General features: G+C 33.7%; 1 protein-coding gene across 5 annotated transcripts in view; it reads left to right on the top strand.

Moving 5' to 3' along the window:
• Positions 1-16,507, top strand: part of EHBP1 (EH domain binding protein 1) — a 342,186-nt gene that overhangs the window by 285,287 nt on the left and 40,392 nt on the right. For 3 of the 5 annotated variants that reach the window (XM_024753020.1, XM_024753019.1, XM_024753021.1), the window contains 5 exons: positions 3,991-4,092; positions 7,256-7,380; positions 9,782-9,920; positions 10,086-10,192; positions 12,878-13,001. In XM_024753020.1, the coding sequence (XP_024608788.1) occupies positions 3,991-4,092; positions 7,256-7,380; positions 9,782-9,920; positions 10,086-10,192; positions 12,878-13,001 (597 nt within the window). The remainder of the gene's footprint in view (positions 1-3,990; positions 4,093-7,255; positions 7,381-9,781; positions 9,921-10,085; positions 10,193-12,877; positions 13,002-16,507) is intronic. The other 2 variants (XM_024753023.1, XM_024753022.1) reach the window with 1 other exon arrangement.

Genomic DNA, 16,507 nt, shown 5'->3' with positions numbered 1-16,507 from the left:
AGGTACGCAGGCTTCAGTAGTTGTGGCTCGCAGGCTCAGTAGTTGTGGCGCACGGGCTTAGTTGCTCCGCGGCATATGGTATCTTCCCAGACCAGGGCTTGAACCCGTGTCCTCTGCATTGGCAGCCGGATTCTTAACCATTGCACCATCAGGGAAGTCCCTGTGAATATGTTTTTAATGGTAGCCTCAATTTCTTTTTTTAAAAGTGCAGATATTCTTTTTTTACTGTCACCAGATATCCTGATTTTTCATTCAATTTATTTATAAATGATAAGTGTTGTAAGACTGGCCTTATTGCTGTGCTATTAATCATACCATTGGGATCCCCATTTTGCTTATAGTGCTATGCAGTGTCAGCTGGAATGCATTGTCTCATTCCAGTGTATATACAATCTCTTTTTACCTTTTCCTACACACATTATACATGCCATATTTGCAAACCACCTTCCATTGTGTATTGGATCTCTAGTTTACTTTCTGCCACGCTTACCTACTAGATTTTCAGTGGTTAGCCATAAAGATATATATAATCTTATATATATCGTATAAATAACGTATAATATTTTAAACACACACACAAAGACAAACATGCACTTTAATTCTGCTAAAATGCATTTAGAGTATTTCGACAGGTGTTAAGAAATGTGTAACATTTTAACTATCGAAAAGAATTCCTGTTCATTGTAAACCTGAAGTCAGTGAATGGAAAGAAGATGGAAACCTATTCTTAAGAAAACCTGAGCTGTATGGGAGATCAATTTTTACTTTTCCCCTTCCCAAATAGTAATCCTTTTATCTAAGGTTAACAATACATATATAAACATTGAGTTAACCCACTCAGCATTACTGGTGAGTGGTAGTATAGATAGAGATTTCATTTAGCCGGGAAATAAAATGAATGGCACCTGTTTAACATCACACAGGAGCCTGGCACTGTGTAAAGGAGTAATGAATATCCCGCTGCATAACCCCAGGACCTGAAGTACCAAGATCCAACCACAGTTCCAGACTTAGCTTCTTTTCATAGCAGTGCTGTCCTTCTAGTCACTGTCTGGAGAGTCATCTGCCTCACTCTTCCTCTCCTCAGTATCCCTCCCCCAACCACCCAATATCCAGTTTGTTTTCAAGTCATACCCACTTCCAGTTCTTTTATGATAGGTTAAAGCTCTCCATACTACTTACCTGGAGGTTATAACAGTCTCCAACTTGGATTTCCTGCCTCCAGCCTTTGTGTGCTAGAGTCCAACATCTTACTCAGCAATCTCGCATGAAGGATGCTGTCACGTGGCTCCAGGGATTGCACTCCCATGTGCAATCCCTGGACCACTTTTTCTTTCACGTATGCAGGCATATCAGAATGTAAGCAAGAGTGATATTTTAGGACTAATACTGGAGCTACTCTAATTTATATAAAAAAAACCATAAGCTTCAGTGCTTATATTACTAGTAATTATTTTATACATATTTCACAACTGATTACCATGAAACACTGTGGTAAGAAACTGCTTATATAGACTGCTGTCTGTTAAACAGCACATTGCTGATCATGTTTGAACACAAATGTCTCTCTGTTCCTACCAAGTAAAATCTAAACTTCCTATCCTACCCTTCAATGCTCTCTGCAGTTTTACCTGTCAAGTCTTACCTCCCGTTATTTCTCTTTAAGTATGCTTGAGCAAAATAGAACTATACCATTCTTTGATCATAACCTACCCTTTCCTGCTCTCATGCCTGTAGTGCCCTTCCCTCAATTGTACTTTTTGAAATCCTGTACATTTCTGAAGACCCAATTTAAAGGTTACTGCTTCCAAAAAATAATTCCTGGTGCTACTGGCAAAGAATAATCTTTCCTCCCTGAATTTGCTCTATACCTTATTTTTACCCCATAACACTTAACTGTCCTACATGGTATTTTAGTCATTTGAATGTATAACTTTAAGGTGGAATAAATGTCTTATACAACTTGGTATCTCTTCAGCATCTAGCAGTGTTTTGTAAATTGCAGATCTGGCATATAGTAGAAGTTTCTTGAATAAATAAATGAATGAATGTTTAACTTTTTGTTTTCACTCTATATTAATTCTGGTCAGTAGTAACCAATAAAGGCTGGTTGCAGCAACAAAGTACTGTACTCTAAGAACTATTGGTAGTAAACTATCTCTGATAAGAGGAAGTGTTCTGAACACTTACTTGGCACTCAGGAAATATCTGTTAATTCATTTCCCTTTACTACAAAATTATTTAGAGAAGAATTTTTGAGGATAATGAAGATGAAGGTGCTGACTTTTATGAAATTAGTCAAGTAGTTGTACTAAGCACAGTTGATTAGAAAAGCTCTCTCAACTGATTGTACTTAAATAATATAGCCAAGTATAATACCTTAGCGATTTGAAAGCATTTAGCTGTGCTTTTCCCCTGGGGGCATTTCTCATTCTTTTTCTCTGTGTTGTATTGTTCTAAACGGCTTACATGGTACATAGGAAGTCTTCAATAAATGTAAACTATTATTAATATTAATGCTCATAGTAAATATTTACTTGGGAAGCCTAAAATCAAACACAAAGCTCTACAGGGAAAAGGACAAATATTGAAGGTTTAAGCCAAAGCTATAGAATTTAGTATTTCTCAATTGTAATAACCTTTGGAACACCTCATTATTAATAAAAGTTGCCCTATGAAAAATAAACTGTTGAATAGTAGGGATATTCTTCAACTCCCAGGGCTAGATAGATATTTCTTCAAAAGGTACATTGCCTGTCAATAGCAGAATTTAAAGCTTAACTTCTAATATACAAGTCAAATTATTGCTATGACTTTTTAAATGTATAATATTCAAAATTACTTAACCAATTTTATCACTAGGGTTTAAAACGGAAAAATATGTAATAGAAATCTTTTTTAAACTGATACCATTAATTAATTATGACCTAAGACGTTTTCCTAAGTGTATAAAAAAAAGTGTGATTACCTTATTCCCATGTGTTTAATTTTGAATAACAAGTCTTTCTACCAGCTTTATGTCTTCCAAGATGTACTGTCTTAATTGTTTCTGAACTTTCTTTTGCATAAAGGTACTGTCTGTTCTTGTCTCAATCTTGTCTCTTAATTCATCCATAATGCTTTTGATAATATTTCACTAATAGCACAAAAGCATTCATGTCTTCATGCAAATGATTTAAATATAGCTACAAGTTTATAAAGAATGAGTTGTTTCTTTATACATTTATATCTAATAAATGATAAAATTGTGAAATTTAGAAACGTTATTTGATGACTGTTACCAAACCAACTTTTTTTTTTAATATTTTTATTTGTTTGTTTGTTTGTTTTTGGCTGTGTTGGGTCTTCATTGCTGTGTGCGTGCTTTCTCCAGTTGCAGCGAGCGGGGGCTACTCTTTGTTGCAGTGCGCGGGCTTCTCATTGTGGTGGCTTCTCTTGTTGCTGAGCATGGACTCTAGGCGTGCGGGCTTCAGTAGTTGTGGCACGCAGGCTCAGTAGTTGTGGCTTGTGGGCTCTAGAGCGCAGGCTCAGTAGTTGTGGTGCACAGGCTTAGTTGCTCCACGGCATGTGGGATCTTCCCGGACCAGAGCTTGAACCCGTGTCCTCTGCATTGGCAGGAGGATTCTTAGCCACTGTGCCACCAGGGAAGTCCCCCAACTTTATTTTTGTATACTGTTATTAGAGATTACCAGTAGATTACATTTTTAAACATAGGGATTCCAGGAGCTCAGTGATTCAGAGACAGCATGTGACAAATTGTCAAAATTTTTGCATCTGCTTTGGTGTGACAATTCATCTTTGACATATGAATGTAAAATATAAATGTTAATCTAATAGTGAAAAAGTAGCTTAAAACTGATTTCTTAACTTGCTCATCTGTGTCAGACCTGAATTTGAACTGTCATTACAATACTGTTTTTCCTTAGTGTTTCTAACAAATGATATAAAATAGAAATAATATACTAACATTATTGCTACATTTTCCTACAGATGATAAAGTTGAGATAGATACTAATGAGGAGATTTCCGAAGGCTTTGTTGTAGGAGGTGGAGATGAACTTACTAACTTAGAAAATGACCTTGATACGCCCGGTAATTTCAGATTATAAATACTTTGTGTCCTGCTGCATGGCAAACTCTTATATTTTTATTATAACTGTTTATTAACTATTAAAACTTATATTTTTATTATCTCATTAATAATGATAATAAGTTCTTTTAGTAGTTTTATTACATCTTACGCCCTCACAAATCATTTAGCTAAATCCACTTTCCATCAATTTTATGTTATTATTTTGTTTTAGGCTTAATGTTAAAATTAGCAATAAAATTGAAATAGCAAATTTTAGTTTTTCTCTTATTACTAAGATTCACTTTTATATTTTATGTTATATGGGACAATTTGTAGACATTTTATGATTGGTTCCCTTCTCAGCCTAAATATTTTGTTGTGATGTTGTAAGGTATAGATGTAGTACCTATGGAATGCTTCAAATGTAAATCTAAACCATGGATCAGATTTTCTGATTTGGTTTGGAATTGATAGTCGTAGTGGTAATATTATTTTATAAATTTTGTGCTTACCTTAAATATTACTACTAATAAATTATTTTATACATACTTAATAACTAATCACAATAATACTCTTTGAAAACTGCTTATATAGATTACTATTAAATTCATCTCATATTGTATATCAATAAATATTATACCGATAATCACATTTGCAATTGAACTTCTGAGTTATTGTATAAAATATAAAGATACTTGCTGATGGTTAAGTAGATGAGTGTTCCATGTGCACTACCTTTATAAGTCAGCAGCAGGTAGCTTTGTATATGTGAGAGGTTCCATAAATACTTATTGAATTGAATTCTTATAGCAATAAAAAGTCTTTGGCAATCTTTTTAAACTTAAAGGTAAGAAAGTGAAATCCCTAATATTTATCTTTTCCTGTAAAAAGCTACAGGGAGGGAGAGCAGGTATTCTTCCCAGCCCTGGCATGTCCCTACAATGCTAACTTGCTTTGTTTCTTCCCTATTTGAAATCATGCTGTTACTTCTCCAAGAAACAATCAAACATGGTCTTCCTAACTATAGAGAGCACCCAAAAAAATCTGTGTCTTTTGTCAGTAGCTCCTTCATGGTCTAGTATTAAATAATACTTTTACTAGATACAGGTCAGTATATTTATAATTGTACAAGTCCAGGAGAATGCTGATATTTAAGGAAATTAAAAAAAAAATTAACCCCAAATTAAAACTGTGTTTTACTTATTTCTATTTAAAATACTTTAGAACTTGGGTAAGTTTGATTTTTCTTTTTGAAAAAAATTTTTGTTGTTGCTTACCCACCCTCTCACCACAACCACCATCAAAGTCTTTAGTAGAAACCAGTATCATCTCTTTACCACGGAGGACATCCAGAAGTACAGAATTAAAGCCTTAACATTTGATTCATGGAAGTATAAAATCAGTGACAATAAGTGGTACATATTTCCTGATTTAACAGTAGATTAAGAAGACAGGAGAAATTAGCCCTTTCTTGGGTAAGGTAAAGAGAATTTTCTAGTTTTAGTTATAGCAACTTTGTGGGGTATTTTAATGTATTTAAAGGTTGGTTAATATTAGGCCTAACATTAGGCTTGATTCTTGTCCTTCTTAAAAACACTCTTCCTACTTTTTGTATACCTAAAAAGAAAACACATCTCAGTCCTCCTGTTTTTGGAGTTAAGTAATATATTGTTTACAACTCTCCAGCATGCCAATAAGTGTTGGCGAGTGCATAGGACAGACTTTCCAATTCAGACTATGGCTTATTTCATGGCAGTAAGAAATAGGAATGCAAACTGGAATCTGGAAGCATGTAGCATACATTATGGTTTTTTATCCTGGCTTTATTTTCCCCAAAATTCTTTTTTTAATATGTATATAAAAGTCATAATTTTTTAATAATAAGTTGTTTAATCTTTATCTTGATTTGACCATAGTTCATCAGATATTGTTTAAAAGAGAAGCCTGGCAATATAAACTGACCAATTTGCATGAAAGTAATGATAATAGCATTTATTAAGAGTCTTATAATTAGAAAACTTATTAATCTTTATGAAAAATATCATTCATCAAATGGTTGGCATGTCTTTTATAATCATTTTATTAAAGAGTTGCTTTGAGTGAATTTGTTTAAATAGAATTATTTGTTTCCATTCGCTTCTGAGCTATTTTATTAAATAAAGATTAATTTACTTGCTAAAAATAATTTGAAATTGTTTATTTTTAAAGTTATAGCTATTTTGTATTTATTTTAAATTTCTATCCATATTTCACACATTCCAAAATGTGATAATCTTTATTGTACTTCTGTCCTCTAATTAGAAGGTATTTGTAAACATATACCCTGTTTCAATGCTGGGTATATATGTATACCCATAAACATTGGAACACTGGATTCTAACAGTGTGTACATGACTGTCTAAGATCATCTTAAGAACTTAATATGGCATTATATGTCTAAATTTAATATACTAGAAGAATTGAAACAATAAAGTAATATAATTTTTAATCAAATGTGTTACCTCTTTTAAATACCTACTTTGTAATACCTTGTTTTATTATGTACAACCTATACAGTTGCTAATATAAATATGTACATCAAATATGGGCTTAAGTTTTCAGGTAAGCATAGCTGCTATTAACTATAGAATAACTAAATAGTCTTTAGGCATGTTGACTATATTCTTTAAGCGAACTGATTTTGGGGAAAAGTACATATATATGCATGTATATCATACACACACACACACACACACACACACACACACACACATACACACACACCCCAGAATATATGCTAAGAGACTAGATTTTATTTATTCCCACCACAAAAAAGAAATGATAATTTTGTGACATGGTAGAAGTGTTAACTAATGCTATGGTGGTAATCATATTGCAATATATAAATGTATCAAATCAACACATTGTACATCTTCAACTTACACAAGGTTACATATCAATTATGTCTCAATTTTTAAAAAGGGAATATAGTCAATATCCCTAAAGACTACTTAGTTATACTATAGTTATATGGTATGCAGTATAGTTTATGTATACATACATACATATATATAGAGAGTTCTCTTTTTTTTTTTGAGTTCTCTTTTTTAATATAGTAATATTTTTATGAAGTCCTTTAAATTGATAGCCTACACATCTAAATGCATCTCATACAGTTATTCATAGTATTTGCATATTTAACAGAACAAAACACTAAGTTGATGGACTTGAAGCTGAAGAAACTCCTAGACACTCAGCCGCAGGTGGCAAATTCACCTTCCAGCGCTGCTCACAAAGCTATAACTGAAAGTTCAGAGCAAGACATTAAGGTAAATCTTACTTGTTTAAAATATTTGACTTAGTATCTGTGTATTGTAATTTCCACTGGCACTTCATAATCCTAAAGTCAGTTTCTTTTCAAATTCTTCACACTAAGATTAAGATATACAAATTTTTATTAAATAGCCAATAAATTAAATACCAGTATGGTAATCAGTATTCAGGTACTGTTTTTCAGATAAACTACTACTTTAAGTTGATATGTCAGTAAAAGTAAAAACTATTCTTGACTTCTGTATGCATTTGTATTTTGCTAACGAGAATATTGCTAAGAGAATTCTAGCATATTCTATCATCTTCAGCCTTTGACCTGTTAAGATAAATTAATTCCTGAAGATGGTATGTGATTGAATATAAATTTTTAAGATACTTGCATGTGCTTTGTGCCAATATAAATCTTACCTTGTGTAAGATTTTAGCCAAAATGCAACATTATAAGATGATGATGATAATGATGATGATTTGTAGTATTTATATTATCCCCACTCAAGCCATCCCTCCTTGCACTGTATCATTAATATTTCTCTAGCTTTAGGGCATTTCTAGTCTTGTATAACTTTTTCACCCACCTGCGGACTATGGGGACTGCCCTGCTGACTGAAAGGATTTCCTTCCCCTGACACAGAGATGCTTTGAAGTCCCAAAACAATGACTTTCATTGCTTTTCCCTTATACTGTCGGTTTCTATAAATTGGTGATGAAAGTGTGTGGCAGCACCAGAGGACTTTTGGTCACTGTCTTTGAACAAAAGGAAGCCTGGATCAGGTCTGATTTTTTGCGTTCAATTTAGCTTTCTGCACTGGATTTAATGCAGAATGAAGCTGGACTAAGAATAATACAATGGATTGAAAAGGCTAACTGAATTAGTGGGTTTAGAGGAATACATTTGTAAAGTGGCAGAAGTCCCTAGTCATAAAAAGGTTTCTTAAGATGGGATTTGCTGGCTAATCGCACTGATATTTTAGCATGTTGCCAGGCCTCAAAAAATTTAGCCGTGTTTGTTTATTTTGGTAAAGACTTGAGTTTTAGACTATTGGGCAGTTATTATGATAACAGTAGAATACACACTTTTCTTAAACAAACAAACAAATAAATTAAAGCCATAATTGTTTCTATCCTAGCTACATAGCTAGCATATTAATAGCGTGATACTAATAATAAATATATAACTTAAAAAATAAGACAGAGGTATTTTCGTTCTCAAGGTTTAATTATCTAAATAGATGCAGTTGTTTTTGCTTTCCAAAAAGCTCTTAAATGTAGTTATTTTCAAACTTATTCCAACAAAATGTGTGCTTTAAACAGCTTGTCTTTGTATGGATCTTTTTAGTTCAGATTTTTTAAATGGTGCTTATAAAGAACATATAGAGTCCATCTGTTCTCTTGAAGCTTTCAGCATTGATTTAGGGTTTTATTTTTTTAATAAAATGCAGTTTACACGTTTATAAATGAGGCATTCTGTGTTTGTGGAAAAGGATAAACTGTTACCTTCCCTTGAGGATTCTATATCCCAGGCCTCCTTGAGGCTAGAGAATAGGCCATTGGAGGACTCCCTCATTACTGATTGTCTCAATGCAGAGGAAGGGCAAAGTCTTGGTAGCTTTTGATAACCAGTTTCAGCATTCAGCAGGCTTAGCTATTAGTCATGCATCTTAGCCTTTCCCTATTTACTTTCAAAACACTTAATAAAAATAATAAAGATTAGGTATAAAATGAAATATTTGTTTGGTACACAGCACCACGGTATCTGCGGCTTCCACACACTGCAGTGGTTCAGTCTTCTGGGATATTTCTTGTTGATAGAACCATTTGAATTTGTTACCAGTATTAACATAGGAAGCTCTGGAAAAGATAATTGTAGGTTCCTTAGCTGTAAAGGGCTTACTTACAAATCTGGCTTTGGAAAGTTATAGCTGATGAAATGCAGTTCAGTGGGGTAGTGTTATAATCCTACCTTTTAGCCTTCATCCAGCATTGGTGGTTTATCTCAATGGGCATAAAATTAGAAACTAGTTCTTCTTCTCATACAAGTCTGTGGGACTGTACAAACAGATGGGGCAGAATAGTGGGGCTGGGGTGGTGGGGCGGTGGTAGACAGAGGCAATGTGGCTTTTAAATGATACATATCAGAAGAAGACATGGGGGTCCGCAGTATCTAATGAATCACAGTTATCAAGAATGATCCTCCATTTAAACCATGTCTCCCAAAGGTTTCAGTTACAGGCAACAGACCTTGCCATTGAGCTATTTAGAACATCTCTTTATAGTCCTTTTTTCTTTCAAAACGTTTCTAAGTTGGCATTATCTTAAATCAGTAAAACTTGTTTTACTAATGTGTAATTTCACATTTATAAGATCAGGACTCTCTTACCACATTTGTTTCACTTTTAGAATGGCACAGAAGATCTCCGGACTGAGCGATTACAAAAAGCAACAGAACGATTTAGAAATCCTGTTGTGTTTAGCAAGGATTCTACAGTAAGAAAAACTCAACTTCAGTCTTTCAGTCAATATGTTGAGAATAGACCAGGTAGGAACACTTTTTTAAATGTTTTCCCATCTTATGATTTAGCAATATTTATATATATATATATATATATATATATATATGGAAGCTGATAATGTAAATCCACATTTCAATACACAAATATCAAGCTTTATAATAATTTTACATGTCTTTCCCTTTTTTTTAAAGAGATGAAAAGGCAGAGATCAATACAGGAAGATACAAAGAAAGGAAATGAGGAGAAGGCAGCAATAACTGAAACTCAGAGGAAGCCATCAGAAGATGAAGTGCTTAATGTATATTAATTTTTTGTGTGGTTTCATGATTGCTGATAATTCCAAACTGTATGTGGAAATAGTGCCTTTATTTGTTAAAATGAGATGTTAGGTTTTTTAAGATGTCAATCTCCAGTGCATTCAAAGCAGAGTGAGAGGGGTGCACTGTTGAATTAGTCTGCAGTGTGGTGATAATTGTCAGATAAAAAAAATGAATTTTTCAGAGTTCCACAGCCCCAGCTTCCTTGAGACATTTCCATCAGGGCACTTCCCATAAAGAGATTCCAGTATTGATCTACTGGGAGGATTTTAATTATTACAATAGCAGATACCGCAGAGCTGCAGTTAGAGGGAAAAGTCACATGAGACCTGCTAGAATTTCTCAGCCAACCCATTTTGTTGGCTTGGGTTAATGGGTGTTCAACCTTTCCATTATCCAGATCAGCCGTGAATTACTAGCTGAATGATGTTTGCATTAATATAATATATATGGTAATTTCTTCACTTAATTAACGGGGAGGTTCAGCTCAGTAGGGGTATGGGCTGATCATGTGTAAAATTGATTTGTGAGGGAAATATTTGATAGACCGCAGGGAGAAAGCTGCTTTTGATGGACAGCTGCGGGACAGAAGCAGGAAGAACAAGTTTTAACTTGAATTTTTGTCTGGAAGCATTGCTCTCTTTAATGGTGCTACTTTTTTTTATTATTATTATCTCCAGTTTGTGTAAATATTTTCTTTGTTTTTACTCTTAAAATTGTCTATTATGGATTTTAAAATCCTTGCAAATGTAGTCAGAGTTACAAACTACATTTTAGAGCTGTAAAAACTTCTCATTTTTAAGTTCTTGTTTTAAAGTTGTTTTACTAAAACCTGGCACGTCTTAATACATAGAAGAGCTAAGTGGTATATCCTGATGAAATATTTGGTATAATTTATAACATACAGAATATTTGAGTATACTATATACTCACACTAAAGAATCTGATTATAAACTTTGTTACTATTTTTAACTGAACCAATCAGTACAAGCAATGAAGTTTACGTGTTGCTTATCACTTCTGTTTTCTTATATCTTTGTTACTTTTACTATGTTTGTTTTGTCCCTCTGGATGGAAATGAGAATAGTCCTTTTTGAAAATGCTCTGCTGTCTGACAAGTAGATACAAAAAGCATTCACCAGATTCCAGATTTTAAACCTACCATTAGCATTTATTCTGTTGTTATAGTTTTTCTGTTTTATTTCATAGTGAGATGGAAGAATATCCGCTTTGTATGAATCTTTTAAAAATACAGTAACTTATTTGATCAGTCTATCCTGAGACATTATCAGTTTCATGATTTTTTAAAATATTTCAGCTTAAGTTTGTCAACTACCATAGTCAGTTTAACAATAAGCTGGTTTAAATTGAGTTCATGTGTGAATACAGTTTACTGGTTCCAAAGATAAATAAGTTATACATATGGTTAGACAGGTTTGTTCATTATGAGAATTCCAAAATATCCTCGTAAATAACGTAATTCTTGATTTTGTTTGTTGTTTAAGGAGTAACGAAAGATAATTCCTCATGGCTTCTTAGAGATTAATATGCTTCTAGGTAGGGAAGGGATTTGACACAAGAACATTGTTCACATTTATTTCTCTGAATAAATATTGTAAGTGCTGATATTAGTAGTGGTAGTGGTGAGAGTAATCACTTAAGCAGTTCTTTAGTATTTCTCAGCTACTTAGGAAACTAACCCCTAGAAATGCCACAAGACAAACAAGCATTCCAAAGGAAGCTATAATTAATCAGTTTGGTACTATATCATGAATAACCCTGCCCCCTAACGATTTCAATTTGTAATAGGAAAATAAAAAGTAAGCCTATATTGGTACTTTATAATAGAACTGCTACTTCAAATAAAACTTCTAAGGATAATTTTTTTTAACATGCTTGGTTGTAAAAAGTAAAATTTCAGGTTGAAATCCAAATTTGGTTAAATGGAAGATTAACCAAATCAGTGTACTGGTGGCATTAGATCCAGTGTAGCAAGGTTTGAAACCACCTGTCAAGTTAGAATTCGCAGCTACAATAATTAGTAATACATCAACAGAATGACATGTTAAAGTACAGAAGCCAGCTGGAGGGGAAACTGGAGATATTAGAAACTTCTCTTTTATCATTTTTTAAAAATACTTTAAATAGTATAGTTACTATGAAAAGAAGAAATGTATCTTTTTAATTTTATATTTTTGTAAGAACAAATCTGATTTTTTTCAGGATAGATTCTTTAAGAAGCAATTCCTTAGTTAAATTCCATTTTTATATATTACACTTTTGAATTAAAGATGTCATTGGTGTTTGTTTTGACAGTCACCAAGGGAAAATTATCTTCTATCCTTGTCCATGCTTAATCACTCTGACTCAACTCTAAGGAGAATTTTTTTCTTACTTAGTGTTAACTTTTTAAATCTGGCAAATCTGGGTGTTAAATTATAAATATAATACTAAACAGCCAAGATTTTCTCTATTTACAAAAGTTTTGCAATATATGTAATACATATGAAAATTTTTTGAATCACAGGGCGTTGCTTTTAGTTACTAAGAGTGATACTAAGGGCGTATTTGGTTCTCTAGGTAAGTGCTTTACTAAGTGTTTGTAGAAAGGAAAAATGCAACTTACAAGTGATTTTTTTTTCTTTCCTGTTTGTTCTCGTTAACAGAAAGGGTTCAAAGACACCAGTCAGTATGTTGTAGGAGAATTGGCAGCACTAGAGAATGAGCAAAAGCAAATTGACACCCGTGCCGCGCTGGTGGAGAAGCGCCTTCGCTATCTCATGGACACAGGTACGGTGCCCAATTACACTGTAAACAGTTTTGGCAAATTGAGCGTTCACAAACTCTTATAGAGTTTTGGAAGTGTGAATCTTTGAAGCCTGAATGTTCAGCAGAACTGCCTTGAAAATAAAAAGGCTGCGATTTGCAGCCACCTCTCTGGGCCCTGGTGATAAGAGTGCCTTCATGGGAAGTGATAACTCGCCCTGATACCGTGTGAGCCAGCACTGTTGAACAGTGTGCTCATCCATGCAGGGTTGGAATACACATCTGTGCCTCATTGATATGCCACTGCTTAAAAAAAAAGTAAGATCTTCACTGTTCTACTGATTCATTGGGAAAAAAAAAAGATTTGGCCAGCTAAAGCCATGTACTGCATGAAACAGAGCACTATGCATAGGGGACATCTCCACGGACTAGATCACTGAAATTTGAGAATACTATCTGGTTACTGATGCTCCACAATTTTTTTTCAAGAGAACTGGTTTTTAAAAGTCTGTAATACTTTGTGTCACAGTTGCATTTGAAAGGATTAAGGTATATAGGAAGGTTTGTAAAAACGGTTTAGAGCAGCAAGTTAGCTCCTAACCAGAGGGTAGATTGGCATTTAATGCTGACTGCCAATAGTGATTGAATAGATCTAAGTGTACAGTAAGCTATTGGAAAAAAAAAACAAAACTGTATGTGTGTATATTTTAAAGAAATATATTTCTTTAAAATATATGTCTATACATATATGTTTCTTTAAAATCCTGCTCCTACAAAAGGGGTAAAAATGGGAAATAAATTCAAATCATTCATGCCAAATTAAAAGTACACTATATTAAGTAAAAAAATGTCAAAATGTAAGTGGAAAATCTATTCCTTTAATTAATTGCTTTAATTTTATGGCAGTGTTAAAGTAGATTAGTAAAGTAGATTAGTAAATTAGTAGTAGATTAGGATTGGAAAGCTTTCTTGAACTTTTTCTTCTCTATTTGCCAAAGATGTATTTATAATTAAAGAACTCCTCCAGAAATAAGCATTTATATGGGACATTTGAAAATTGCCTACATTAGTGAAATCAGAACATACTAGAATGTGAAGAGACCTTTGGCTTTATCTGGCCGGTTTCAAGCTGTGTTCTGTGGAGACTTTAGGGCTTCTTCACAGACACCTTGGGGCTGGTAGGACAATAAGGGAGCAAGCAGATAGACGTCTGGGTTTCTTACCTTACTTCAAACAGAGTAGCTCTGAGTTTATTTATATGAAATAGCAGGCTTCTTGGATGAGTTCATTTTAAGAAAAGGTTCTACTGGTTAAAATTTAAAACGAAACAAAAAAAGGTTTTTTTTTATTTTTTGAAAACTATTACCTAAACTTCTCGTTATACAGAGGAGACAGAGGCACAGGAAAAGCTCAGTGCCACACAGATCAGTAAGTGGCTGACCTTCAGCTAGCATGCAAGTCACCAGAACCCTATTATACCATACCCTATTATACCTGCTATGCCAGATTACCTAGAACATGTTTATCATTGCCCTAACAAGTTACATGTATGCTCATTCATATACATAGACTTTTGTGTGGATATGCCATAAACCAACACATGGCTTCACACTTGCATTTTTCCTTTGGTCTCTGAAGGATTTTGAAAATATTATGTTAACTATATTAAAAATGTAAATACTAGGTAGTGAAATTTCTGTAATACATTTTTTAATTATTTCCTTTATATATTTTAAGGAGACTTTTTTTTTTTAATTCTTTCAAGTAGAGCACCTTTCCTCTCTGTGTTGGATAAATTAGATATTACTATAAAAGAGCCTGTGTCACAAGAGAAAAAGCTAGAAATTCTGTTTCCTTTCCTTCTTTCACACTTGGGGCCTGATTTATTGAGGGTTCTAACCAAAATAGACTCAAGTTCTCCTCCCCATACTACATATTACCAGTGAAGCTTTATAGTGGCCCCAACTAGAGATCATTTATCATCTGAAAGACAGTCACGGACTACAGATTGATTCTAGAATCTCTTCAGGGCTTTATATTCCATACTACACAGGACAGAATCTAGTCTAGACTGGATCTGCTAGACTTGGTTCCCCAACTTGATAAATGCCGAGAATCCCCCTGGATTGTATTGAACCTCCTCCAGCTCAAATAATGGTCTCCCAAGATTTGCCTAAAGCCTGGGTAACAACTGAAGTAAAAGATAAGGTGTTAGAAAGGAAAAGCATATATTTATTCATCCTTTTCCTTTTTGGTGTTCCCATACTTCCAACTTTTCATTTATTATAGAACCTAGTATCTTTTCTCTGGTATCTTAGGGTTTTTGTGTACTTTCTGAAGTACACAAAATCTGAATCTGAATCTGAATCTCAGCCTTAAAATTAAGCAGAGCAGATAGTATCATATTCTTTACATGATAAAACTGAGCCTCAGATTGGGAAAATGGCTCATATAAGATGGCCTAATTACTAATGACTGAGTTAGGGCTTGTACCCAAGTTTTTAGGTTTTCTATCTCTTGAGACAGTTCTCTTTTCCCACTACATCTTTTTTTATAGCAAAAGCATACTTTATCAGCTATTTCAATTTTTATATACTTGTAGGTACTGACTATATACAATTTTTAATTGTATTGATTTGAAATTCATATATAAAATTAACCATTTTAAAATGTAGAATTCAGTAGCATTTACTACATTCACAGTATTGTACAATCACCACCACTATTTCCATAGTTTTTCATCACCCTAAACAGAAACTCTGTACTCATTAATTCTTCATTTTCTCCTCTCATGGTCCCCTAGGACTCGCTAATCTACTTTCTGTCTCTCTGAAATTGTTTTATTCTAGATATTTCATATAAGTGAAATCAAACAATAGTTATCCTTTTGTATCTGGCTTCTTTCACTTATTATAATATTCTCAAGGTTCAACCATATTGTAATGTACCACTACTTTATTCCTTGTTGTGGTTAAGTAATATTTCATTGTATGTATATGCCACATTTTGTGGAGTCATTCATCCATTGATGGACACTTGGGTTGTTTACACCTTCTGGCTACTATGAACATGGTCTAAAAGCATCTCTTTGAATCCCTGTTTTCAGCTTTGGAGGTTATATACCTAGAATTGGAATTACTGCGTCATATGGTAATTCTCTATTTTGTATTAAGGAATTGTACTCAATTTTAAATGGGTGTGAAGTTTATTTAGAAGTTGATTTGTGGAATTGAAGAATACATTTTCCAAAAGAAGCACTGTTATAAGCATCCACAGGCCAGACAAACCCACAAAAATCTATTAATTTAAAATGTAACTAAAATAATACTAATAGTTACATTAGACCTGAGTCCTAGGTTCCCAGGGTTTGAGCAGCTCTAGATTTTAAGCACCAATCCCTTTAACACTGAAGCTCTTGCATCTTGAGAGAGGATAGTAGGGACTGGATGGTGGCCTAGACTTCTGGGCATTTCTCCTGGCATGTTGGGAGAAGACTCTAGCAAGAAAGTAGCAGAGGATTGTAAGAGAGA

The sequence above is a fragment of the Neophocaena asiaeorientalis genome, unplaced genomic scaffold (assembly GCF_003031525.2).
Source record: "Neophocaena asiaeorientalis asiaeorientalis breed wild unplaced genomic scaffold, Neophocaena_asiaeorientalis_V1.1 scaffold100, whole genome shotgun sequence".
Lineage (NCBI taxonomy): Eukaryota > Metazoa > Chordata > Mammalia > Artiodactyla > Phocoenidae > Neophocaena > Neophocaena asiaeorientalis.
Note: the sequence above shows the minus strand (reverse complement) of the source record. Positions and strands in the feature narration are given on the sequence as shown.